The following is a 27,581-nucleotide window of genomic DNA, read 5'->3' as shown; positions in this document are numbered from 1 at the left end:
CACATTTCCGGGCTCCGAGTCAGGTGGGGAGCTGGGGTCACATGATCGCGATCGCAGGAGCCGGAAGTGGAGGCGAAGCCGTCGCCGGTAAATACGGAGCGGGCAGCGGCGCGGGCCAGCTTGGCTGGCGGGAGGCGGGACCGGGCCTGGGGGCGGCTCGCTCCGGCCGGCCGGGCCCACGGGAGGGGGCAGCCCGACTCCCCGCCCACGGGCCTCCTGCTCCGGGAGTGTCGGGCCCGGGCCGGCCGAGGCGCCCCGCTGGGGACGGAGGGAGCCGGGCGGAGATCCCAGCCCAGCCCGCTGTAGGGCCGAGCCAGGGGCTGCTAACCCGGCTGTCCTGGGCCGCACCGGCTAGTGGTCGGTGGCCAAGGCCGAATCCCGGGCGCCCCGGCGGGGGCAGAGCGACTTCCGCTACCTCCGGTGCGATGGGGGCGGCTCTGCTACCCCCAATGGCCACGGCGCTGGGGGCGGGGGGAAGGCCTCGTCCCTTGTCCCCCCCACTGCAGCCTGGGGCTCCTCGGGGCTGCTGAACCGGGGGTTTCCCTGTTGGGTTTTGTGGGGTGCCCCCTCCCGCCCGGCTGGAGTCTCCGCGAGTCTTGGCGTCTGTGCCTTGCTAGGCAGGCTGGGTCCCAGCCCTTTGCTGAAGGAATGGATGGGCTTATAGAGAGTCTGGGACCCGGTCTCAGGTAGGAAGTGAAAAGGAGCTTCCTGGTGTCTGAGCTCCGTGGGGATAAAGTAGCATTTACACCTGACACCACCTGAGTGGGGCGGGTCCCCTTCGAAAGCTTTAGTCTGACTAGGGCACAAAGAGGCAGCTTGGCATCAGCATGTTGTACCGATGTCTCAGCCTCATGGCCTCTCCATCTCCTGGAATCTCAGCTGGGTGCGCCTTTCCCTCTCCCCTTGCTGGCTTTCCCTCTGTTTCTCTGTGGTAGGCGGCTCTGTGTCCCACCCCAAAAGCAAATTACCCATCTGTCACCTCACCTGCCACTTGCTTTTCCTAGTTAGTATGCATAGGTGGGTCTTTTGCCAAATTAGGCTCTGCCATGCTGGTTAGCCCCTTTTCCCAAATATTATGCTTGATCTGTTGCTGAGCTTCATTCCTGGCTCACGTTCTATCCGTCTTTGGTCAGGGTAGCATTAGTTGGGAAGGAGTCTCCTGTTACTCTGACCTCGGCTCCTCCTTGAGAGAGCCACAGTCCTAAACAATAGATGGTGCTGGTTCAACATGTGCACGAGTGGCTGGTAACTGGCAGCTTTGCAGTTCCTCTGTACCCGGATGGGAGCTGAGCGGGCTGCCTGCCAACTTCCGTCCTTCTTTGAGGCTAAGAGCCAGTGGGCGCCTCTTTTCAGCACTCATATGGCAGCAGACTGGGGGGAGGTAGCAGAAAAACAACTTGTTAACGTCTTTCTGGCTTATGGGCACAATTTAAGAATATACGAATAGCCACACTGGGTCAGACCAATGGTCAGTCTAGCCCAGTATCCTGTCTCTGACAGTATCAGTGTTTCAGGTACCTTTTAGGGCAGTTGGATCCACCCCTGTATTCCCCTCCTAGCTTCTGGCAGTCAGGGCTTTAGGCTTGCCCCGAGCATGGGGTTGCATTCCTCACCATCTTGGGAAATAGCCATTGATGGACCTTTTGTCCCTGAACTTATCTAGTTCTTTTTTGAACCCTGTTATATTTTCATTGCCAGAGGATGTTGTGATGGCCAAGTTCCAAAGTTAATTGTGTGTTGTGTGCAAAAATACGTTCTCTGGTTTATATTAAACCTGCTGGCTATTATTTTCATTGGGTGACCCCCCCCAATGAAAATAATAGGTTTTTCTATTGTGGGAGAGGGTAAATAACACTTCTCTTCCCCCTCCCCCCATTCATGATTTGATAGGGCTGTATCCTATCCCCCTTAGCCATCTCATTTCTAAGCTGAACAGCACTCATCTCTCTAATCCAGGGGTAGGCAACCTATGGCACGCGTGCCGAAGGCAGCACACAAGCTGATTTTCAGTGGGACTCGCACTGCCTGGGTCCTGGCCACCGGTCCAGGGGACTCTACATTTTAATTTAATTTTAAGTGAAGCGTCTTAATAAGGTTTTTTAAAATGGTTTAGTTACATATTATATACTTATAGAAAGAGACCTTCTAAAAGTGTTGAAATGTATTACTGGCACGCAAAACCTTAAATTAGAGTGAATAAATGAAGACTCCGCACACCACTTCTGACAGGCTGCTGACCCCTGCTCTAATCTTTCCTTGTATGGAAACCATTCCATAGCCTTGAACTTCTTTATTGCCCTTCTCTGAACCTTGTCCAGTTCCACTATATCCTTTTTGGGCTGGGGTGACCAGAACTGGGCAGAGTATTTAAGTATTCTAAATCTACAGATAGCTCCATGGCTGCTTCTCAGAGCTTCCACAGGAGTGGAATGAGTCCTGATTCATCTCCTCTGTTTGCAGTGTTGCTGTTCCAAAACCCTGGGGACAGCAATGAAATTGACACAAGGGGGTCAATTTAATTCTGCTGTTCCTTGGGGAAAGTGCTAAGTAGCAAAGGCAGGCATGGGAGCTGTCTTCTGGGGGTGGAGGGGAGATGCAGCTGGAAGCTGGGGGAGAGGTGGTGCAGCAGATATTCTTTGCCCCTCCCCCATTGCAGTAGCCAGGCAGCTTTTGAGTTGTGGTGGGGAGAGGGAAGAAAGGGAGTGAGGCCATCCCTCCTGGAAGCCGGTCAAGGTTTCAGGTGTGTGACACTTCATTTACTTCAAAGCCAGAAGCTGATCGATTCCAGCCCTGCAGTATGTTGTACATGTGCCCTGGGCAGGGCCTGTGTATTCTGTGGCCATGGAATTTGTTGCAGGCACCACACCCTGCCCCAGCATGTGCTCCAGAGTCTGACTTCAATTTGCAAACCTCTTTAGCCCCTCTGGCTGTGAAAAGCAATGCCTGTTGTCTGCAGGCTTGGCAAGTCGGCTTGCATCAGTAGCCTTGAGAGTTGTGAACTGTCCCATTCATATCAACAGTTCATTAGCTTTTAAATCTACCAATGGCACGGTGATGTTTGGCTGTTTCACTGTTAATCACTGCAGCAGAAACATGCTCATTCCAATGTCACTCACTATCTCAGGTGCCAAAAGCCCCCAGCTTTGCTCTGACATTTCTGGGCACTTACGTGTTCTCAGTAGAAAGCTTTGGTGCATGTTGAAAATGTAGCGGTGGCATAAAAACTATTGAACTTGGTTACCTCACTAGCTGCATTAATCCAGGTAATGCAGTGGAAGAGAGAGGGTCAGGCAGTGCTTACGACTAAGGTGACCAGGTGTCCAGTCAAAAAGGGACCCTGGTGGCTCCGTCACCACTGCACACCGGGCCATTAAAAATCCGGTCGGTGGTGCTAAGGCTGGCTAGTCCCTACCTGTCCTGGGGCACCGTGCTATGCCCCAGAAGCGGCTAGTAGGTCTGGCTCCTAGGTGGGGGGGGGGGCATAGGGCTCTGGGGGCGGTGCCTGTGTGTGAGAGTGGCGCATGGAGCCTCCTGGCCCCCCTGACTAGGACCCAGACCTGCTGGCTGCTTTCGGGGCACGTGCAGTGCCTGGACAGGCAGGGAGCCTGCCTTAGCCCTGCTGCTGACCGAGGTAAGCCTGTGCCCCAGCCCTGAGCCCCCCGAAACCCAGAGCATCCTCCTGCACCCCAAACCCCTCATCCCTGGCCCCATCCCAGAGCCCGCATCCCCAGCCCAGAGCCCATCACCCCGCCCACCCCAGCCCAGCGCCCCCTCCCACACCCTGAACCCCTCAGCCCCACGCCAGAGCCAGCACCCCCTCCTGCATCCCAATCCCCTGCTTAAATCTTCAGCCCCCTCCCACATTCTGAATCCCTCGGCCCCAGCCAGGAGCCCCCTCCTGCACCCCAAACCCCTCATATCCAGCCCCACCTCAGCCAGAGCTCTCACCCCCTCCCACACCCCACCCCAGCCCAGTGAAAATGAGTGAGGGTGGGGGAGAGCGAGCCACCGAGGGAGGGGGAATGCAGTGAGCAGGGGGTGGGGCCCTGGGGAAGGGGCGGGGCTAGGGTGTTCGGTTTTGTGCAACTAGAAAGTTGGTGACCTTACTTCCAACGCGCCTTCGGGGCTAGAAGACCTGGGTTCCATTGTCCGCTCTGCTGCGGCCTTCCTGTGTGACCTTCTTAGTCGCGTAGGCCTTGTCCACACGTGAGTTGTGTAGCCCTTTAACTGTACTGCTATTGTCAAAGCAGTACATCCCCTCGGAACGTGCATGCAGGTAGATCTGTATAAAGGTGCTTTATAGTAGCAGAGCTATTCTGTGCTCAGATGCTGCAGTAAGGGGGGGCCGGGCCTGGAAGTGTCTAGGACAGAAAGATACGTGTGGATTGACTTCTTCACCTCCTGTGTAATTCCATGCAAGTCCTCGTTCTGAATGTGCTGGGAGCTGCTGCAGAAAGTCCACCTACTGCAGCAGAGCGCTGCTGAGAGCAGGCAGTGTTGCTGCGGGCAGCCTTCTTGCTAAACTGAAGCTAGGTATTCAATGCCAAATGCAGTGGCCTGTGAGCAGGCGTTAGTTAGGCATGCGCTTTATGCAGAGTAGCTTGAATGGGGTACGGGGGCCAAAGCCTAGGTCACAAGTGAGGGCCAGCTGGTTCCAGTCTTGTACATCCCAACCAGCTCATAACGTGGTGGCATTAGGGGTCTGCAGAGGGTTTGGACCTGGGACGAGATGCTGACTTAAGGAGACATATTTCTATTATCTAACCCTCTGCTCTGCACAACCACTAAATATCCCATGATGATCTCGGGGGAATGGATGTTTGTCCTTGGCCAAAATGACCCCTCGGTTCTGTTGTGGTGTGCCGCGCCGCCTGGATGCTGCTTCCACCCCAGAGGTGGCTGTATTTTGGTGGTGCTCTGTGAATGTAGCTTGTGAAGTGCATTGGGATCTGTCAGGGTGAGCTACAGACATAAAATGCTGTCGTAGTGTTATCCGTCTGTTTCCTAACTATGCAAGTGCTGCTGCTTGTGTTGGTCACAAGGGACTATTTATAAAAACTTCTGGATAACCCAGGGTAGTTCCCACTTGCCTGAGCCACGCTGCAGAACTGTCAATGAGGACAGGAGACCCATGGCCCACAGAAAGAGCCTGCTCTGAATCCCAGTCTTCAGGACTCATTAGGGAGGGGCCATCCAGTGGGAATCTCATCCGGTGGGGCTTGGGATCCAGCCAGTCGAGATCTTAACAGTGAGCCTGGACCTACACGGAGGCCACCTTCTGGAACTAAACCCTAATGAGAGAGACCTGGGCTGCCCTTGAGGGCTCCCGACACTCTCCCATGTGATGCCTGGCCCCTCATTTCCTCTGTAGTAACCTAGAATCATAGATGCATGTGTAGGACCGGAAGGGAGCTTGAGAGGTCATCTAGTCCAGTCCCCTGCACTCAAGGCAGGACTATGTAATAACTAGACCAGAGGTTCTCAAACTGGTCTGCGGATAGCTCCCTCTAAGGAGTGCCTGGGCAGCTGCACACAAGAGAATGAAGGGCCACCCACCTAACTAGTGGAGCCGAGCAGGCGTGGCTGCACTAATTAGATGCCTGGACCCTGGAGAAGATGCACTTGTAAGGTGAGGTGGTGGCCTTGGGGGGAATAGGAGGTAGGTGGGAGGGGGCAGTCGGGTGAGAAGAAGGGAGTTGGGGGAATTTGGGACGTGCAGGGCTGCGGCAGCCAGAGAAAGAGGTGACTTTGCCCAGCTCCAGGCCTGCGGCTGCCGTGGAAAGACGGCCCTTCTTCCCAGCCCCAGCTCGGGGGCTGCTGCAGTGGGGGAGAGAGGGCGAGCCTCCCCCCCCTCCTGCCCAGCCCCAGCTGCTGCGGTGGGGGAGAGAGGGAGAGACCCCCCAGCTCGAGGGCTGCTGCGGTGGGGGAGAGAGGGCACGTCCATCACATTAGAAAAGCAAGACTACTGATATTAAAATGAGTTGTGTGCTTTTGTTTGTAGAACAAAAAAAGTAATAAGTTTTTTTATATAGCGCTTTTATCCAAAGCGCTTTACAGTAGTTAGCTAACAGTACAAACAACATTTGGAAAGATCATTAAGTCGTCCGCCGAGACCCTCAGCAATTTTCAAGTGGTCCGCAAAAAAAAGTTTGAGACCCACTGAACTAGACCATTCCTGACAGGTGTTTGTCGTGTTAATCTTGTTTCCATGGGGGCTTTCCTAAAGGATCCTCATGCTGTTTAGTCACATACACTGGTCACGAACCGGCCAAATGCAGCCAGCATCCCTGTTCAGTGTGTGGGGCAGAAAGTGAAGGCAACTGTATCCTCTTAGCCCTGGGGGACACCTCTCTCCCTGTGCCATGCTGTCAGAGTTGTGATCAGCAGATGCCTTTGAGTTCGATCACCCGTCATCAAAGGAGGGGCCTGCGGGCTGAGCAAGCTCTGTACTTTGGAACGCTCTTCCTGAAAGGTCTGAACTAGCCTGAGTTTATTGCCCTTCCTGTGCCAGGCACTTTGCAAACCCCAGCTGCTGTGGGCATTGGCCACGGGCTGAGGGGAGTGGAGGTTGGGGGTAAGCAGCCTATGTCACGTGACTGGTGACTGGTGAAGTCTGAGGCAGGGGAAGAGCTGCTGCTTTGGCTGGATCTCCATTTATTCCGTGTTTAAAAGTCAAGGGCACGCCGAGCTTTCGACAGGAGCCCTGTGCGGTATGTACGAGACCGGAATGAAAAACGACCAGTCGAATGACCCCGAGGGTGCTGATGGCAGCAGAACGTGGCTCTTGAGTGGTCGTGCAGGGCAGAGGGTAGATGAGGAGACACATTTCTATTAAGTCAGCATCTCCGTTCAGACTGGCGTGACCTCCTGCTATCCCAGCTCCCAACTCCTGCCCAGACCGAAACAAAGGTGCCAGGGGCTCTCTAATGATCCCTGTTGGATTAATTTAGACGGAATAAATGAGCCAAAGGTGTGAACATAATCCTGCCATTGTCCAATAAAAAACAGTGCTAAACAAGGTATATAGAAATCTCGTGCCCTGGCCAACAGGTTTTAACCTTTTATTAAAGAAAGAAAAGAAGGAAACCCAGTTAAGGCCCTGGGAATGTGAAGTATGAACTAAGGCTTCCATCTGAACAATGTCCCTTTGTTCCTGTACGCTGGAGAGAAAACCCGCTTCCTGGGTCTCTTAGATGGCATCAAAGACGGCAGTCCTGCCCTGGGGGGGAAGAGAGGCTAGCTGGGCTGGAGCTGCTGCTATAGTCCAATCCCGTTTCATCCCAGGTGGTGGTTGGGATTTCCTGGAGCTGGTCGGGGTGGCCATGTTATCTGGGTCCCCCCCCTCTGGTCCGGGCTGGTCAGGACGTGTCTCAGGATTAGGATGACGAATGCCCGGGATCCCAGGAGATGGTGGGAGTGCCAGCCATGATGGTGAAGCTCACTTCAGTAGCCGCTGTCTGTGCTTCTCTCTGTTCTAGCGAGGACTCAGAAAAGGAGTGGGGTGTGGCATAGCCCATCCCCTTATTATTTGTCCAGCAATTAATCCTGATATCGGACACCCCAATGTTCGTTCATAAATTTCTCGGTCCATATCTTCTGTTTTTACCAACCATGTTTTCAGCCTAGTGCTTGAATTATGTGGCTCTTTGTGGGGACTTGTTTACTCTCTTTGGCTCTCTTCCACTTCTTTATAACGTTCTTTATGGAAAATAAGTTGACCTACTTTGCATGGTAAATTCCTGAACAGGCAGAAGTTAGAGACCAATTCTCACAACACCTGTAGAAGATGGCCGTACCCAGGCAGCAACGTTGCTCCCCCAATACCACATGAAGGGGGTGGTTCACTGCTGGTCCATTGTTGAATCCCCGACGCACCGGGGTCTCCTGTCCTGGTAGTGACAGGATCCCTGGAGATCCCAGCCCCGAGGTAGCCTGGCTGTAGCATGGAGCTGTACTAAGGTGTTGTCTGTTTTCCAGTCCCATGGTGATGACATGGCATCTGCTAGCTCCAGCAGGGCCACGGCAGGGCTGGCCTGTGAGAAGTCCCAGCTCACTGTGAAAGGTGAGTAGAGCTGCAGTGGGCGCCCCGAGGGTTGGGAGATGGGGAAGCAGGCACTCTGGCTAGGCCAGAAGCTTCTGGTCCTGCTGGGGAATGTGGATTTTCAAGTGTGGCTTGTCTTGTCCTAACTTCCTTCTCCAGCAGCCCAGGCAGCCTGCCAGCTTCAGACAAGCAGCGCCTGTCAGTGACCACCTGCTCCCCGGGGAAGGGAGATTGCCCTAGTCCTGGACTCCTGAGCTTGTAGCTGGGGGGGAGTAATTGTCGAGTGAAGGCTGCTATTGCACCAGTCCAGCCAGAGACTGGGTGTGCCCAGGAGAATGCAGGGGGTCCTGCTGTCTGGAGCAGCCCATGACTGTGAGCGCCTCTCAGAGGAGACTGTCAAAAACAGGACAGACACCCTGTCACAGGGCGCTCCACTCACTGCTGGGCTGGTGCCTCCTCCTGGCCACTCCGGGGTTAGCTCTTGAGGTCAACACCCCAGTCTGCGGTTTGCACGCCGTCACTCCAACTGCGGTCTGCAGTTCCTCTGGCTCCAGGACCAGTGTTGTCTTTGTGACTTAGCCCTCTGGCTAGGTGACTGTGTTCCCCCTTCCGGGGTTCAGTCCATCAGCACTGCTAGGCAGCCTGCCCCGTCACTGCCCCAGTGCCACTTTCGCAGCAGCTGATAGGGGAACCCGGACCTGCCCTCATCTCTGGGTTCTAGTTCCTCCAGTCAGCAGTTCTGGGCTCATCTCTCTGCCTTCCCTGGACTGTTTCCTACCTCTCTGGTTCCCCTTCTCTCTCTGGGTGTGGCAGCTCCCAGAACCCTCTTCCCAGGAGTGGCTGCTGCCTGCCTTCCTGCAGCCTTCCCAACTGCCCCCAAACACTCTTCCCGCTTCTCAGGGAGTGACTGCCCTTTCTCCGCAGCCCAGTCTGTAGCCCACTACCTGGCTTTACAGGCCCTGCCTGTTCCTGCACCCATGAGCCTCTCTAATTAGCTGCCTCCAGCCTAAGGCTCCCCTGTTTGCAGCCTCATTAGCTGACTGGGCCCACCTGGCCCACTCAGCTGTTGCCGGGCTAGTGTGGGGTGGTGTGTTCTGTAACTAGGTGTCACCAAGCCAGTAACAAATGTGAACTTCTGAATCCTTGTAAGTCTTACCATGGAGAGACAGGAGCTGGCGTCTGGTCCGTCAGCGTCACTCATGGACTTCACCCCAATGGGCCAGTGCAGCAGAGTGCAGATTAAAAGATGTGTTCTTCCTGGTGCTTCCCCCCGGGTCGGGGATTGGCAGCCTCGTAGCCCCAGACATGTGGAGAGTCGGGGGAGGAAGGATGGGGTCTTTCTGCGGGCAGAGGCAGAGCCAGGGAGGCTATCTCTTGGAGGGTGCATTCCCTATTGTCAAACCTTCAGCCTCTTGGGGCTTCCTCTGAAACTGGTGCTGGTGAATGGTGCCAGGCTGGAAGGTCTCCCTGCATGTCCAGGCAATGTGAGCCTTGGGAGCTGTCTGTCTGTCTGCCCAGCTTTCCCCTTCTCCGTCTGTCCCGGGGCCGTCACCAGTGGATGCCTTGGTCTCCTTGGCTTTAGGGGAGGTGGAGTGTGTGCAGAACTCTGTTAAGGCCACCAGGGGGCTCCAGATACCTGGAACTGCTTCCCTGACTTCTGTCTGCACTTCTTTTCACACGGCTTCTGTTTTTCATTCCCTTTTTAGGGTGCCCTTCAGGGTGGGGGGATTTCTGGGTCCCAGGCTGGGGGGCCTTGCCTTTCCCTGGTCTCCAGGACATGTCTCCCTGTCTGGCCCATGAGACCCGGCTGCCAGTAGTAAACCTTGGGCCCTGGTTTCTTGGGCTGGCAGCTGCTGTGTGGCATCTGGGCCTCTCTGGGTGGGGACAACTTGCATATTGCCTACAGCTGCGTGACTCTCTGCCTCTTTCCCTTCTGCCTAGTTGTGTCAGTGAAACCCAAGGTGCACAGCCGCCAGTCCCGGATCAACTCCTATGTGGAGGTGATGGTGGATGGACTTCCCAGTGAGACCAAGAAGACAGGGAAGCGGATTGGGAGCTCTGAGCTGCTCTGGAATGAGATCCTCATCGTGTAAGAACCCCTGGGGACTCCAGGGGGTTGGGGCTAATGCAGGCACCCCAGAGCTGGCACCGAGCTCCCTACTTCTGCACTGGGTCGTGCTGCGTAAGGAAGCCTGGAACGTTTGCCACTGGCTGGCTGGAAGGAGCTTAGGGTGCACGCTCAGGTGTGCATGAGCTGTGCTGGATGGAAAAGCTAGTGGGGGCCTGGGTGTCCCAAGGGCCTTGCCCTGGCCTCTTCTCTGCCCTCTGTGCCTGGCATGCCTGGTCCTGCTCTGCTAGCTTGGCATCAGAGAAGCAGGTGGGGAGGTGACAGCCCTCCTCTTGGTTTGCCTTCCAGGAACGTCACAGCTCAAAGCCACCTGGATCTGAAGGTCTGGAGCTGCCACACCCTGAGGAACGAGCTGCTAGGAACAGCTTCCATCAGCCTGTGTAACATCCTGAAGAAGAATGGTGGGAAAAGTACGTATGAGTGGAAGCTACTCTGGGGCCCTGACGCCTGGCCTGGCCTTTGCTTTCTTCCTGAGCCTCATTTCCCTGTCTGGAGAAAGCAGGGAGCGGCTTGTCATGGGGGTTGGGGCCTCCTCAGCTGCTGGCGTCGGGCAGCGGCACCTGCCTCCCCATGGTGCTACCATCTCACCAGCCGGGTCTAGCTGTTCCTGAGCTCACTCTACCTCGAACCTCCAGCGTGGTCCTGCAGGATTTCCTGCCTCGGTAGGTGTGTGCCATGGAGAAGGGGTAGCTCAATCCCTTGCCCCGGGAGAGAACAAGGCATCCTTGTGTGAGCCTGGGCGGGCCTGTCGGGCGCTGGGGGCCAGTGTGTGATGGAAGCCATACCTTAATTGGCCAGGGTGCCACTGCCGGCAGGGAAACACAAACTTCACAGCTATTTGTTGCCATTTGTGGTCACCCGAGTGTGGCCCGTGGTGGTGGCGGCTGCATAAAGACCTCCATTCAGGGCCTGGGCTGGGCTAGCGGCTGCGTGGGGCAGGAGAAGGTTTGCTCTGTCTCTTCCAAGCAAAGCTCTCAGCCTCTCTCGAAGGACAAACCTTGCATTGAGAGCCGAGAGGGGCCTCCTCTCCCCCGAGGGAGACGGCGCTTAGCCAGACTCTCCCTCGTGCCAGGGGTTAGGCTGAGTCGCTCCTGGGCATTGCCAGCGGTGAGTGTCCCCAGCACACTCCCTGGGCAGCGTTGCCAGGCCCAGGCCCATGTACTCTGGATGGGGTGGGAAGAATCAGCAGGGGCTTTGTGGGGACCCTCTGACACGCCGGATGCCCGTGTCCCTGTCCCCCATGCATGGAGCTGGACAGTGCTGCGTGTGTTGGAGATGGCGGCTTGGTCTGGATCTCAGCCTGGCAGGCCCGACCCACGGTCCCCATCTGCCCGTTCGACGACCAGCCAAGTGCCATGCCTGTTCTCCTGGAGGTGCTGTCTGCTCCCGCCCTACCTGTGCGCGCCCCGTTGCAGGGGCACAATCAGCCCTTTCAGTGGGCTGTGTCCCCAGGGGGCCGTGTGGAAAATGAATGGAAAAGGCAACTGGCTGTTTTTGCTCATACTGAAAAAAGTGTCCGATTTTGTTCCCCCCCGACCTAGTGGGCTGTGAGGGGAGGAGTCTTAAAGCTACAGCGCACAGCTGGGGCTGCAAGGGGCTGCCTGGGAGCTGGAAGGTGCTCCTCTGAACACTGGCCCAGAATGGAGGGCTCCAGGGCTGTCCCCTGCAAGTGTGGCTTCCCTGGGCTGAGGTTCCCTGGGAGTGCAGGGCCTTTGGAGAGGGTCCAGGAGTGAGGAGTGGGTGGGGACAAGGCGGATCCAGTGCAGAGTGGAATAGTGGCCACGGGGCTGCCCCTGGGTCTGGGCACTGAGAGCCCTGCACCAAGTGGAGTTACTCTGGCTGTTTGGCGTGGGGCCCAGGGCCAGCAGGCGTCCGTATATGAGGGTGGGGATCTGAGCTGGTCACACTTCCCTCCCACAGCCTTCCTACGCGGTGACCTATGCTCCCGGCCCAGTCAGTCCCACTGGTGTTCCCTAGCCCTCTGACACAGCCCAGGGGTTGCTGTCCTAAGCCCAGCCCACAAACCAGCCTCCCCCCAGTGGAGGTGCTGAAAGGACAATCCGCTTGCTGCCACTTGTGCAGATCTTCGCAGAACAACCCTCCTGGTCCTTCCCTATGTGTCTAGGTTAGCAGCAAAATAGTGAACTTTATTGCCATTTCAATGATCATTATTAGGCTTCAGAGTCAACACACCTCTGAGATGATTAGGGGCCCTTCACTCCTCTCCAGGCTGTCCTATCCGTCTGTCTGCAGACTTAGGCAGACATCTGTGATAGTCACCATGTGGGTGCAAAGCTTTGCCAAGACTTTTTATAAGTTACTGATACATACTTACAACCTTAACTGTGTCTTAAAGTCTTTGGCTGGGTGTTTCCATCGTTTTTATTAGCTGTCAAGGACAAATGTTGGTCCCCCAGCTATGTATTCTCCAGCAGTATGTCAGCGTCATTCCCCCTCAACAAAGGCCATGGCAGCATGTCTAGGTCTCCTGCGTGCTGGGACTGTGCCCAAGCTCCCTCTGTCCCTCCAGATGAGTGCTGTGAGCTTCAGAAACTGTAGGAAGAAATGGGCTTGTGTCTTTGGCAAAGAACCCGCCGGGCCTCGGCTTTCAGGCCTGGCAAATGGAATCCATTTGGCGCTAACAGACCAGGCTGTGTGAGAAATGAACTTCCAAAATGGGTTCCTTTTCCAAAAACCTCATTTTTCAAACATGCTTCTCTCCCGACTGCCTTGGCAGGTTCCTCTGCAACGCTCGGCACGGCCTCTCCTCTGGCACGGCACGGCTGTGCCGCAGCAGCCGGGGGGACAGAGCGCTGGGGAAAAAGGGCCTAGTCATAGAAAACAAGTTGCAGCCTTCTGTGGAGCTGCTCCCAAGGGTCCTTTAAAACAGCTAATTTACTGCGGCCTAGCCCCCTGCCCCAGGCCTCTGCCGCTGTGCTGGAGAAGAGGCTCTTTGTTCTGATGCTGTGGGGACTCGAAGGTGCTCTGCTGGTGCTGGGCAGGAGGAATGTCCCCGGGTGGCCTCGCTTTGGAGGCTTCATGGAAGCCGATATGGGGCCATGCCGCCCCCCCGCCCTTGTGTTTGTACAATTCACTGAGCTGTGGACAGCAGGGCAGGCCCTGGAGTGACTCGAACGTGTGAGGCTGCAGCCTACAAATGAAAGCTCTTGTTTTTATTGCTTGCTGCTCAGGTTGCAAGTTACATCAACAGGCTCCTGTTTCTTGAGTGGCACCATCTGCCAGGGTTTTACAGCTCCTGCAAAGCGCGCTCTTTGCTTTCCGTTCTGCACCTCAGGCAGAACCGCTGGAGCCACAACCTCAAGGAATTCTTTCAGGAAGCCAGCAACAAACCCCCAGGCCTCTGGGAAGTTGCAGTCGACCCCTCCTCATGAATGTGCTGTCAAAGGAGCTCGCTGAAGCAAAGGCTCTTTTAGCAGAGAATCATAAAAGCAAATCTGTAGCCTGCCTGAAGTGAATGTTAAACAAGTCGGCTCTGTCAGCGCCTGTACAATAACTTTGTAAACGCTGCTGTGCCAAACCAGAATGCCCCAGTGAAGGCCTTCGCTGAGCTTGCTTTGCGTTTCCTTCCAATTCACTCCTGTTCCGCTCATGCTGCAGAGCTAATGGCCAGTGGGATATGCAGCTAACCCTGCTCCTCGGTGCACACCCTGGGCAGGGCCCAATTCGCTCTCCTGCATGAAAGGCCCCGCTCCCATCTCTCTGCCTGTGGGCTGCAAAGTGAAGGGGTGCCGGAGGGCCAAGTGCTGCCACTCCGGTATTGGCCCTTCAGTCCCCCGTTCCTCTGTCATGCACGTGGCTGTTCAGCAGGTAACCAGCTGCGTCTTCTGAGGATGAGACATAGGGGCTGGGTGCTTTACCTTTTGCTGCAGTGTTTTAGGAGGAAGGATGCAGGGCTCGTGGAGGATGGCCTCAGGCCATGTCTACGCAGCAGTTAAAACCCTGTTGCCGGCCCAGGCAAGGGGCTGTTTAGCTGAAGTGTAGATGTTTGAGCTTGGGCTGGAGCCTGGGGTCTAGGACCCTGCCAGGTTTCTAGAGCTGCAGCCTGAGCCGGAGTGTCAATTAAACAGCCCCTTAGTCCCAGGAAGCTGTCTGGGCAACCACAGACTTCAGGCCTGTTGTGACTTCAGATCTCACCTGGTCTCCAGGGCCCAACTTTGTCCCTGACTCTCGCGATTCCTGCTCCCCGATTGCCATCCTCTACGCATGGCTCCTACCCCACCTGTGCCAGGTCTCTTACACTTGGCTAGTGCACACCGTTGTCGTTATCTGCTGTCCCTTGCCATCGCTGCCTGCACTTGCACACATGGAGCCAAGGCATTTTCAGGGCTGGGCCCTTGGCCTTGGGGTTCTCCTTTTGGCCTGACAGAAGCTGAGTTAATTGCCCCTCAGAGTGCCGTGTGTGTAAAGCCCAGGTGTGAGGCCTTCTCGGTGGTCTAAGGCAGCGGTACTCAGACCTCCGTGGTTCAGGAGCCAAATTAGCGATCGGCATTACCCAAAAGAGCCATGGTCGGGTGAATTCATTGTGTCATTTAGTGTCCGACTATAGGTTTAAACAGTCGGACGGGGAGATATTTAGAGTTTGTGTATATTATTCTCTCAGCAAAATGACTGACCAAGAGTTGTTGTTTTACCAACTACAATTGGTTAATAACCTAGTAAAAGCCTCCTGGTTGGTTAATAACTTCGATGGGTTAATACAGGGTGGCCAACCTGTGGCACCAGAGCCACATGTGGCTCTTCAGAACTAACTTGCGGCTCCTTATAGAGGCACCGACTCCGGGGCTGGAGCTACAGACGCCAACTTCCCAATGTGCCGGGGGAGGGGGGTGCTCACTGCTCAACCCCTGACTCTGCTACAGGCCCTGCCCCTACTTCACCCCTTCCTCCAAGGGCCCCACTCCTTCCTGCCCCCTTCCCTGAGCCTGCCACGCCTCGCTCCTTCCCCTCCCCCCAGGAGGCATGGGGAAGGAGGGAGAGGTGCTGATCAGCAGGGCTGCTGGCAGGCGGGGCGGAGCTGATGGGGGGCTGCTGACGTGTTACTGTGGCTCTCGGCAGTATACGTAGGTAAATTCTGGCCCTTCTCAGGTGCAGGGTGGCCACCCCGGGTTAATAATTCAATCACAGGGTTTTAATATCATGCTGTGAAGAGCCGCAGGAGACCCATTCAAGAGCCGCTTGCGGTGTGTGAGCCTCAGTCCCTGGTCTAAGGGATTTAGACCCATTTTCCATTTGCCGGGCTTTCCCTGAGAGGAGGCAGCTGGGTCCGGTTTGATTACACCGGAATTGTTTTAGTTGACGTAGGTCTGAGCTCGCAATGGCAGTGTGATAAGCACACTTGAAGATGAGTAAATGGGCAGGAAACCCATGTATTGGAGGCTCCTGTCGGAAGGTCTCTGTCTACATGCGGGTTGGACTAAGCCACCTTCCCTGTGGAGAACAGGCCTCCAGTAGGAGCAAATCCCGCCCCAGCCCTGGTGGAAAGTTTTGTGATGCTCACGCCAATGAGCTGCGTCAGATGTGTGCAGTGACCAGAGCTCCCTCTGGGTGTGGGCTCAACGCTGGAGCCTTTATCACACTTGCTGCTACCAGCCTTACTTCTTGGAACTGTAAATCCCCTTAATGGGCTGGGAGGGAATTGCCAGCCAGCCCTCACTAAATGGGAGTGCTGATGCTGTGTGCAAGGCACTGGGAGCAGCTGAACTGAGACCTTATTCAGGACCTAATCACCCCTGGCCTCCTCCCAAAATACTAATAACCCCTCTGACATGCTGCTGCTTGCTGGGACACAGGCTGCCTTTGTGCTCACCCTTTGAGGGGACCCTCTGTTGGTGCAGCAGCGAGGTCCCTTTGTGCGTCCCGTGTGCTGAACGGGGACGGAATGGAAGGTTCGACTAGTGTTTATTTTCTTAAAAAAAAAAAAAAAAAAGCTGGGGTGGAGGCAAGGAAGAGGAGGAGGCCGGCTGGGAGGTTCACATCCTCCAGTTGGAGACACCTTGTCTTTGCTACTTGACTAACTTCCCCCTTACGCTGAGACAGCCTTCACAATGAGGGCTTGTGTAGCCCGCAGAGCAGCGTGCGCTTTGCTGCTAGTTGCTCACAAGGAGCGAGCCTGGAGCGTGCGGGGCAGGCTTTCTCCATAGCTTGAGGGAAGCAGAGTTCTTATGGCAGGCAGTGACCGGTGAAAAGGGGTTTGCTGCTTTCTGCAGCACCTTCCATCTGAGGATCTCAAAGCACTCTGCATAGGCTAATGAAATGGTCTCCCCTGGGAGGCTCCTTTGTACAGATGGAGAAAGTGACTTGCCCAGAGTCATGCAGGGAGTGTGCAGCAGGGTCAGGAACGGAGCCCAGGGCTCGTGACTCCTAGATCTGTGCTTTACCCACAGGAAGATTTTCTGCTCATACTAAAAGCAAGCAGTTAGGAAAGGATTGTTCTGAGTTGAGAGATGCCAGTCGGCTACATAAAAACTTGAGGTGGTGCGTGCACAAAATTTGAGAGAGCATTACTCTTCCTACTGCCCCATAGTGCCTGTCGCCCCTCACTGGCCCCAGGGAGCTGAGAGTTACAGAAAGTCTGTGTCAGGATGGTGGGCCAGGAGACTTGCATGCAAATGGGGCCGATCTCAGGACTGGTTGCCTTCAGCACATGGCGTTTGTGGAAGCCTGTGCCATAGCCATGGTGTAAGCAGGGGTCCTGTTACTTCTCGGCCTCAGAAGCGCCCGAATTGTGCATGGCAGAGTGGGTCAGGAGAGGAGGCTGGCTCAGTCTCAGACCAGGCTGGCCTGTTCTCTGCATGGCCCTCATCTGGTCAGACGCAGCTAGAAACCTGGGATCCTCGGCAGACGCTGGTTCTGTTGCAAACAGATGTGCTTGGAAAGCCCTGCAAAGCCCAGGCCTCACCCTGCCAGTGGCACTTAGTGGCACCAAATCTCACCCGATGCCCTCGCTGCTCTCCCCTTGCCACCTGGCTCTCTCCTCCAGAGGGCCCCCCAGCTTTGATGTCCTCTGCAAATTCCACTACAGCTGCACTGGCAATCCCCCAAACACCACCAAGCAGCTGCCCAAGGCGCTGGACCTGAGCGTGGCTGGGTGGTGAGAGCATGTCCTCCCCAGGATGGAGAGTGGCTGCTGTTACCATACCTGTGATCGCTTTACTACCATGCAATGCAGCATTAGTTTCTGGGAAGCTGAAATCCTCCTGGCCTGAGCTCCAGCTAGCCGGGGCAGCCACTGCTAGGTGCGTTGCTGTTGGGGAAGAAGCAGCCCCAGGGCTAGTTTGAAAAGCCCCAGGCCCCTCCCAATCCAACTCCGGAGCTGGGCATGGCCTGGGGCTTGCTGGTCTCGCGATAGCCATTGACAGCGCCTGAATGTGCTGGAAAGGGAGGAAACAGACAGGGACCTGGTTCAGTTCTCAGCTCTGCCGTGGTCCACCTGTGTGACCTGGGCAAGTCATGTGATCCCTCTGCCTCCATTCCAGCTTCCCAGATAAGGATAGTGGTGCTGGGAGGATGGAGGCGAGGCCGCTCGTGGGCGAGCCATGGAGACATCGGGCAGCATTCAGCCCACGTGGTGGACCTCTCAGAAAGCTGACCATGGGAACGCGGCGCTCACACACGAACCGTTCTGCACCCTGAGCTCCAGCAGGAGCTGTCAAAGGCAGGGAGCGCTGCTGGTGAGAGCCAGGCTGGAAGCCCAGGAACCAGCAGGCGCCGCATGCGGAGCAGCTGTGAAGGCTTCTGCCTCTCTTAGCCCCTGCCAAGCTGCCTCACTTCTGAGCTGGAGACTGGCTGTCGGGGTACCAAGGAAACAAACGCGATGAGTAGTGGTGTAGAATAAAAAAATTATTTGAGCAAAGTAGTCGGGAGGCATCTGGGCTGGTGTCTCGGGCTGGGGCAGCCAAATACCTGAGGCCTCCTGTGTCTTAGCTGGGTGTTCCAAGCTCACTGGCCGTAGCTGGGCATTGTTGTTACTATCAAAATCCTGCCCCGTGGCCGGGACCTGGAGGCTGACTGTCATCTTGTCCTGGCTGGTCCAGTTCATCAAGAAGCTCCATAGTTTGGCAGACTTTGCAGAGGCACGGCTAGCCCGCTGTAGCAGGGGTTGTGGGAATGGGGGGGGAGGGTGCACAGCTGCCGCCTACTGTGTGCCTTGCTTTGACTGGTGCTGTTAGCCCCTCACTCTCATGGGCACCATGGATTCTTCTTGCTGGTATGTGTGTAACGTAAGGCTCTGGCTCCGCCTTGTGATGGGGCTGAGGGGATCTGCCTCAGCTGGCTGACAGGCCTGTGTGTGAGATGGAGCAGAGCCCAGTTATAAGGGACGCCAGCGAACGTTGGTAGCTGCAGGCTGTTCTCTCAGCCCCTGCTTTGTGCCTCCGCTGGTCGTTCAGTTTGCTAATCAACTTCCTCTCCCCTGCTCTGCCCTGCCCGGGTCCCCTGGCTCTGGGAGGGGAGAATGGAGAGCTGTGTTTTCAGGTTAATAAGCTCTGGGCGAGGCTGAGGTGCCGTGCTCTGTGTCTGGCCACGTTGTGCCTGCTGCAGCTGGTGGGACCTCGTCAACCTCCCAAGAGCCTTTGGCTGTCAGACGAGGGGGGGAAGCAAAGCTGCAGGCCTGACGTGAGGCCGAACTGGGCCCTGCAGCCCCTGGACCCGCGTGCTGTGCTCTGTTTCTAGTGTGCCCCTCGCTGGGGCCGGCCGGCCTGCCGGGCAGTCTCCAGAGGCTTGTGGCCAGCGTGGGAGCAGCCTGGCTCCTGTGGAGCTCAGCAGAGCCGGGCCTTGGGGTTGAGGAAGGGGATTTTCTTTCTCCAATTGCCTTGTCAGTCTCTTGGGTGGGGAGAGGGTCCAACCCAAGGCGCTGCCGTCCAGACTCCTCCAAAGTGACCGCGAGGGGCCCTCTCAAATGCTCTCAGAGCTGCGATTGGCCGGGCCTGTGAGGGCCATTCCAGCACCCTGGTGACTTGATGTGTGCAGCCATCAGATCGTTCCATGTTCCCAGCCACCCTCGGCTGCTCTCTTCCCCGAGGTGCCAGGCCTTTGCTGTCTGAAGGAGTTATGATTACAAGCAGCTTAGCAGCTGGAGCCCTGCGCTCCGCTTCCACCATCTCCCACACTCCTGAGATCCTGTCTTCTGTATTGAAAGCCATTGGGACCCCGTCTGGCCAGTCTGCCCGGTGGTGGTACAGTGTGGCCTGCTCACAATGGGATGTTTACTGGCTCCGGCCCCTCAATCATCAGGAGGTTTGGACAGTGCAGGGGGAATGGCCCTGCCTCCTCTTGTGTGGGAAGGAAACAGCCATGGCCCGTGGGCTGGGGACAGCCCTTGGTGGGAGCTGAGGGGCTGGCTTGGTGGCTTAGCATTGCTGGGGCACTGGTGTGGTGTATATGGGAACTGGACCAGAGCCAGCCAGTGTCCCGGCAGCTCCTGGCCCTGCCGGAAGCTGAGGAATTCATCTTTTCCTCCTCCTGCAATATGGAGAGAGTCTAAACCCCCATGGCGGGGCAGGGTGTGGAACCTAGAATTAGGTGAAACTTTTCAGGTAGTGGTGACTGTGGCTTGTCTCTTTCTCCCCATCCCTCCATCTCCCCAGTGGAGAACATGCAGCTGACCCTGAACCTGCAGACGGAGAACAAAGGCAGCGTTGTTTCAGGCGGAGAGCTGACGATTTTCCTGGACGGGCCGACTGTTGATCTGGGAAGCCTGCCTAATGGCAGTGCCGTGACAGAGGGTGAGTGCCGCCCATCTCCACGTGCAGGCCGCTGCTCCGAGCATGAGGTGGTGAGTGCGGGCGGTGGGGGAGGGCTGAGATCACAGCTGTAAGGACTTGTGAACAAACATCTGAGAGCCAGGAGCCACCTCCTCTCCCAGGTAAGGCCCCCAGCTCAGCCTGTTAGAGCGCCGTGCAGTCTGCCCAAAGGCTTGGCTCACCCTTGTGCTAACGGATTATCCCAAGAACTTGTGGAAGTGGCTCTGCCCGGGAGGGGAGCTGTGGGATCTGCAGGAAAAGGTCTCCTCCTCCCCCAGGGAAGTGAAGGGTGCAGCTGTTTTCTGGGCCCTCTGCTGCTGCCTGGGCTCTGCATCCCCTCTCCCATCTCTCCTGGGCCTTGGGAGGCTGCGATGGGTTCGCTGTGAGCCTGGCCCATCGGGGCTCCCTGTGGTGGGAGGGAGCAGAGCGGGATGATGCCTGGCAGAGTGAGGAGTTCAGCAATGCGTGGGTGCATTTGCTATCAGGGCGTCTCGTTCTCTGTCACGTGCTGCGCTCGTTCAGCCCGCTCCCTGCCTGACATGAGCAGGGCTTCCTTGCGCTGCAGGATTTTCCCTGGGCTGGTGCATTTACTGGCCACGTGTGCTGGGTTCCGAGCCACAGCGAGATACAGGTGGCCTGAGAGAGAACCATCGTACGGGGTGGCCTGAGAGCTTCGGCTTCTGTGAAGCCTGGAGAAGTGGGGGCTGCAGGTGAGGACTGAGGAACTCTGGCAGAGCTGTGTGCGCAGAGCCCAGGGCTGGCAGCACTGATGCTGGGGAGCCAGGCCTGGGGCGAAGGGGCGTGGTAGAGCGCCGCTGTGGAAAGTAGCCTAACTCCGCTGCTACTAGCCCCCATCTCTTGGGCCATCACTCTTCCAAATCCAGTGGGGAGACCCTCGGGGTATCGTGGGGCCTTGATACACCGTATCAGATGCATTTGCAGCATGAGGGGCAGGTGTCCCTGCACCCCAGTGTGCTGGGCTGTTCTCTCTCCAGATTCCCTCGTTGGGAGGCAGCCAGCAGCCCACGTGTCTCCTAGCCTCTCACACTCCTTTCTCCTTTTCCCGCTTGTTTATTGTCCAGGGTCCCAGCCGCCTGCGAGGGATCCCAGCTGTATGGCTCCGGCTACAGAGAGCAGACACCAGCCCCCCAGCACCAACTGCTTTGGAGGTAGATCCAGGTAAGGGCCCCTCACTGACGACACCTGTTGGTCCGTTGATGGGAGCAGGAGGGGCTGGGTCTTGGATTCTGTGCAGGAGGCTGAGAAGTGAGGCTCCGCAGGAGCTTACAAAGGAGACCATTCAGTGAGCTCACCAAAGAGCATGCAGGACGTGTGTGGAAGGGAGGGGCGGCCCTGGCAGGGCCAGCTGGGGGGCAGAGCTGCCTGGCAGGGGTGAGGCAGACAGGAGGTGGTCGTGGGGAGTGGAGGCTAGGAGTCTGTCTGACTGGGACGGCTGCCTGGCAGGGGAGAAATGGGTTTATTGTAACCTGCCTCCGAGGAGGCTGTAGCCAGGAAGGAACCTGCCTCTGACACGCTGTGCAGATTCCTCCCCATGTATGCCCCCTCCCCTTGGTCCAGCCCGGGTCTGTTCGAGTGTTAGCCCTCTAGGTGCCCGTTTGTCTTTCCTGTGCTTGTACCGCACCCAGCACAATGGGGTCCCAGTGCCCTGCGGGCCTTAGGGCGCTTCCCCAGGAGATGTGGAAGGCTGCAGCTGAGGGCAGCTCGGTCTGGTTTACTCCTGCCCGGAGTTGGAAAAGGGCTCCAGCTGCGATCACCCGTGCTGGCAATGCCTCGCTGTCCTGCTCTGGCCTCGGCGCTCGGCTCCAGACAAATTATTTTGTTTTTACTGCCCGAGACGTCTTTTTTTTCCTTGCACTCCAGTGGCCAGGCCCTGCCAGGCGGCTGGGGGTGCTGAAGTGAAGTGGCTCTGCTCTCCTCTCTCACACCGTGCCCGAGGCCAGTCTGGGGCATGTCGATGTGCTGGCACGTGTGCAGCTTTGGTAGAGGAGGACGCAGAGCAGTGAGGGCGCGCTGCTGGCAGGCGGAGAGATGCTGTGGACGGGCCTGCTCCTTTGGTCCCCTCTAGCGGATCTGGGCAGCTGCCCGTGTCTGTCTCGGAGGCCGAGTGCAGCGTTTGGTTCCACGCAGTAGGATGGAGGCCTCTTGGCACAGTCTAGAGATCCAGAGCGGGAGCATCAACCCCTGAGCTCCGCTGGGAAGAAGCTGGCTGCATCCTTGTGCAATGTCTCCATTTCCCTGGCTCAGGGTGGGCAGGAGGTTCCCCGTGCTCAGCTCCTCCCCTGCTGGCCAGTGGGCACAGCTGCCAGGGGCAGGCCAAGGACCAGCTTGATGTTCTCGGGGCTCGTCTCATCTCTCCGTTGCTTTGCTGTTAACGCTTGGGCCACTTACTAGCCCTTTATACCCCCAGATGATCCTCCAAGCCAGTCTGACCCCATGGGAACGACCCCAAGCTGCTGGGCAACCCACCGTCCCCCTGTTGCTCTCCCCCTCCTTCCAAACCCACTCCTGAGCAGTGTCTTCTCTTGGCAGCCCCTTCATCCCAGCCTGCTGTTCAGCCCAGCCGCACCCCCTGCTGCAGTGTCACTCGATGGGGAAAGTGGCGCTGTCTGAGCCCTCCCCTCGGCCGATAAGGTTTCCTTGTCCGGAGCAGCAGTAGTGGGCTCGGTTCAGCCATGCCGGTAGCCAGCTGCCAGTGTCCTGTATTGCTCGGCGTGGTCCAGTGCCATCAGCGCTAACCAACCCTGCATCTAGCTAAGACTGAATTGTAGGGAGGCAGAACATCGTTACCCTCGCTGGAATTCGGGCAGTAAATACCCCAGCTCTCACGAGGGATCTTGAATGAGCACAGCGGGCAAAGCCAACAGCACAGCACCTCCCCACATCCTGCTGGCTGAATTGCTCACACTACTTCAGCACCTCTGGAGGTCTCCTGTGTCCACGCTGGGCAGGCCACGCAGACCCCAAGAGGAGAATCGTGTACAGGCAGCTAATGCAGGTTCGCCATTGAGCACTAGGCAGGCACATGCAGCCACCAGGCTCACTTCCCAGCTCTAGACTCGCCTTAAGGCAGCGCTGTCCCCTACTAACTGGGATGGACCACCCACGCCAGGGGGCTAAACACGCAGCCAACCCATGTCTGAGGCCTGGCCACCCAGAGTCAAGCCGCCTGCAGCCCTGACAGAAGAGCATCAGTCTGAAGACCATGATCACCGCCTTAGCCTCCAGCCTTGTGTCCCTGGCTATGGAGCCCAGCCCCTAAAGCTTCCACTCCAGACAGGACTCTGGAATTGCTCCACCCTCATGGAAGAGGCAATGGCAGAGGTGTGAGCACCCTCCTCACCGCTCCTTGGAGCCCATGTGTACTCAGCACATGGAGAAGGACGAGAGGAGCCTGCCCTGAAGGAGCAAAGAGCCCAGCACCACCACAATTCCTTTCAGAAGCCCTGTGTTTCTATGCGCAGGATCTGCTGGCTCACGCGGACAGAGCAGCGCCACCCTCATGTCTCCGCTGCCCTGGTGGGAGGTGCTGGGATTCTCTTCTCTGAAGAGACAGGCCTGAAGCAGAACATCTGTAGGAGCGGCTGGACCCCAGCCACCAGCTACAAATCTACGTAGATGTTAAATCCAACCCCATGTTGACAGTGTGACACGTCTCCCAGTAACCACAGCTCCAAAGCGAGCAGCTTCTCCCCACTTCATGCCGCTCCAGAAGGCTGGCACGTGGCCCCAAGCCAGGGAGAGGATGGCCCAGTGCCGCAGCAGGACACTTCCAAAGGAAACGAGCAGCTGCTTTCCCTCCTCCAGCCCTGGTCGCTTTGCTTCTCCTGCCCTCCCTGCATTTTCTGACGGGCTCCCACTCAGGCCGCACCCAGCCTGGGCAGTCTGCTTTCCGCCTGGCACAGGAGCCTGCTGCCGCTTGAATCAAGGCAGCGGGCTGGGGCTGTCTAGGCTTCAGGAGCTGTTTGGAGGGAGCCCCTGCAGCCTGGGTTTGCATTGGTTTATCCAGTTACACACTGCTGGATTCAAAGGGAAATGCCAGGCTCCCTCCACACACATCACTCCAGCTGAGGGAAACTGCTCTGGCTGTCGCAGGCCAACCCCTGGCCTAGCTTTCTTTCGAGGGGAAAGAAACCGCTCTACAATGGGCCCAGAGAGGAGCACGCCAGGTGGCCCTACAGCCACTGTTGTGCTGCCCCAGAGGGGAGCAGGAGAATGCCTTTGGGCCTCACGAGGAACCTCGCTGCCCACCCCATGAGTGTAGGAAGAACTCTTGGAGTCATGCGGGCAGTTCTCTGAACACATCTGCTCCATGTGCAGTGCCAGTCAAAAACGGAACAGAATGGTATGAACCATTGGGAAAGGGATAGATAATGAGGCAGAAAATATTGTAATGCCACTATATAAATCCCTGGTACACCCACACCTTGAATAGTACGTGCAGCTCTGGTCGTTCCATCTAAAAAACGTATCTTCGAATTGGAAAAAGTACAGAGAAGGGCAACAGAAATGAATAGGGTTATGAGAGAGGTCTATAAAATTATGACTGGTGTGGAGAAAGTGAATGGCGAAGTATTATTTACCCCTTACCAGGACACGTGAACCAGAGATCATCCAATAAATTAACAGGCAGTAGGTTTAAAACAAACAAAAGGAAGTACATCTTCACACAGTGCAGAGACAACCTGTGGAACTCATTGCCAGGGGATGTTGTGAAGGACAAAACTATAATGGGGTTCAAAAAGGAATTAGCTACGTTCATGGAGGATAGGTCCATCAATGGCTATTAGCCCAGATGGTCAGGGCCACAACCCCATGCTCTGGGTATCTCTAAACCTCTGACTGTCAGATGCTGGGATTGGATGACTGGACGGATCACTTTATGATTACCTGTTCTGTTCGTTCTCTCTGAAGCACCTGGCACTGGTCCCTGTCAGAAGACAGGATACTGGGCTAGATGGACCACTGGTCTGACCCAGTATGGCCAGGAGCTGGCTGGACCCACAGGGAGCTGCTGGAAAGCGTGGGGATCTGAAATATCCCTATGGCCCCCACGGATTTAGAGTGGGCCCCTGTGAGTGATTCACAGGGAGATGAGCTGCGAGAGGCAGGAGACCCCAGAAAGGGGCGGAAGGGCAGTGCTAGAGCTGTGGGGCTGCGATGGAGCTGAGAGCAGCTCTGCTGGAGCTTGTCCACCCAGCTCAGGTTCTGGGAGCTCTCAGCCTTGCATAGATCTGACTGTTGCTGGCCACACCTGATACCCTGATCACCGGGCTTTGCCCTGGGGCAAGTGTGGGGGAGAGACTCTTATCAACAAAGTAAGATGGGCGGAAATGGCAAGGGTGCCACGTAGCCTCCTGTGGGAGAGCTTGGCTGTACCCGCCCCGGCTGGTGCTGGAAGGCTGACTGCTCCCGTCTGGGCAAGGAGACCATTTGCGTCTGTCTGGTGTCCTTGCTGCCACAATGAGTCGCACGCTGCTGAGCTGTCAGGGACTTGGCCTCCCTGGGAGCCTGAGCCAGATTCTTGAGTGCAAACAGCTTCACACAAGCCAGCGTTTTTCAAACCTGCTGAGCCTGGATGTCCAGAGACATGCCGACACCCCCTGCTTGCAGCCTTTGAGAAAAGCGCTCACGTGAGCACAGGCAAGCTGCCCGGAGAGTCAGTGGCCCAGGGCACCATGCCCCGGGGCTCACCAGCCCTCCAGAACAGCCTACCTCGGGCTAGGGAGAACAAACGTGAACCTCCAGCTTGGCCACTCGCTCCACTCCCAACAGCTAGGACACAGGGCCTGATCCTGGGCAGAGAACTGTCGGCTCCAGCCACACCAGGTAAAGCATCCGCTCTGCAATGGTGAATGCGCCAGCGCCCTGACTTCACCCAGCAGCCCGGGAGTGACTTCTGGGCTGTTTTGATTTCTCTCCCCACTTTTTGTTCAGTATTGCGGCCTGCTGCGATCCGCCTCGGAGGGGCTGCCTTGATTCCCGTGTGTATGTGAGAGTGGGGGGGGAGTCCGCAGTGGGAAAGGCTCTGTTTACTTGTCAAGTGGGCTGGAGACCTCCCTTAAAGACAGGATGGGAATAAAAGGGTTAGTCTTTGCTCCTCAACAATTTCTGCCGTGTCTTCTCAAGGGAAACTGCTTGGTCAGGGCTTCCTTTTCTTCCCCGGCACAAATGGTGTCCTGGGATTTGCTGGTAAACTTGGGGATAGGGTGTGAAATTCCACAGTGAACTGTGTGAAGAGAGAATAAAGAGCCAGTCATTTGCGCTGGCTGGGAAAGCTGGTGTCCTGGGTGTGGGGGAGCTGCTGTGAGCGAGGGCCTGAGGTGGGGGTGGGGGAGCCGGTAGCTGTTACTCTCGGTGTGTTGCGGGGCAGGAGGCTGCAGATTGCCAGACGGTCCGTGACTTAATCTGGTCGTGGACATGTCACTCGCGTCATGAGTTCTGGTGCTCCCAAGGGCTTCTCCAAGCTAGGCTCGGGTTTTGCTATACCTGCTTTACGAGGGCTGACGTCTTGCCCTCTGATTAGTGATGGGCAAGAATCTTCTTGTGAGGCCAGTCATTGCTCAGGTAATCTAGAGTCCAAGCCACTGGGTCACTTGTCCTAAAATGTTGTCTAGCCTCCCTTGCGCTGAATTCTACACAGCGCTGTACGTGGCCCCAGCACCTTACAGAGCACAGGACTTCACAGTGGGATATGGTAGCAGAAATGCCCAGCAGAGCTTTGAGCTCAAGGCTGCAGTCCCGGAGCAGGGGGGCGATAGGCTGTGGGCAGCAGCAGCTGGGTAGAGCATTCAAGGCTTAGCATCGCCCATTGAGACAGACAGCGATGACTGGAGGGAGCTGTGAGAAGAGCACTGAGGATGGTCAGGGGCTGGGGGAGAGAGATGTGGAAGGTGTGCGTGGCTCTGCAGTGGGGGGATCAGGAGAAGTTGGGTGGAGATGAGGTGAGTATTAGGAAGGCTTGCTGCGTGTGAGCTCTGCAAGGCTGTGGAAGGTCTCCAAAGCACGGGCTGGGAGCCCCATCAGGGGACACTAGCAAATCTAGGGAAAAGGCCAGTGTAACGAACTCTAGAGTCTCCTCCAGGTCCTGCCATTGCACAACCTCATGTGGCTTCTGGGCTGAGAGCGTGCAGAGGGACAGCCTCACATCAGCAGCGCAGATCCCGCTTGCGAGCAGCGCTCTCCTGCGGCCCTGGCTGGGCTGGGAGCAATTCTGCAAGCTGTGAAACCTTCCGAGGCCAGGGCATTTTGCCTTCGTTTGTTCCAGGTGGACCCAACAGCTGAGACTTGGGCTAACCTGAGAGCCAGGGGTTTAGAGCAGTTTGCAAAGGGCTGCGGAGGCGCTTTCCGGGCACGGCCACTTGGGAGGACGAGTGGCAAGGCAAATAGCAGCCTTGTCTACACCACCAGCTGGCTGCCCCCTGCTAGCCCTCGTGGGAGCCCTCGGGTGGGCAGCAGTCCAGCTCCAGCTGCCATCCTCCGTGCCATGCGGATTAAGCTGGCTCTGAGCAGATACAATGAACGTGGTGCTGGAGCCAGGGACAGCCAGTGCGCGGGCTCCCCATAGCGCCAATCTCAGGGCAGGGGAACCCCGGTATTGGGGGGCGGGAGAAGGGGGCCGTAGAAATCTAGT

At 56.8% G+C, this 27,581-nt stretch overlaps 1 protein-coding gene across 1 annotated transcript in view; it reads left to right on the top strand.

The window, feature by feature from the left end:
• Window positions 1-6,655: 6,655 nt before the first annotated feature.
• The window catches only part of WWP2 (WW domain containing E3 ubiquitin protein ligase 2), an 87,935-nt gene continuing 67,009 nt past the window's right edge, over window positions 6,656-27,581 (top strand). Inside the window, 7 exon segments of the mRNA XM_034788085.1 lie at window positions 6,656-6,710; window positions 7,978-8,062; window positions 9,983-10,130; window positions 10,458-10,579; window positions 19,775-19,975; window positions 19,978-20,052; window positions 21,013-21,109. Of these exon segments, the coding sequence (XP_034643976.1) occupies window positions 7,993-8,062; window positions 9,983-10,130; window positions 10,458-10,579; window positions 19,775-19,975; window positions 19,978-20,052; window positions 21,013-21,109 (713 nt within the window). The 5' untranslated portion in view covers window positions 6,656-6,710; window positions 7,978-7,992.

The sequence above is a fragment of the Trachemys scripta genome, chromosome 13 (assembly GCF_013100865.1).
Source record: "Trachemys scripta elegans isolate TJP31775 chromosome 13, CAS_Tse_1.0, whole genome shotgun sequence".
Classification (NCBI taxonomy): domain Eukaryota; kingdom Metazoa; phylum Chordata; order Testudines; family Emydidae; genus Trachemys; species Trachemys scripta.
This window is presented reverse-complemented; position numbering and strand designations above follow the sequence as displayed.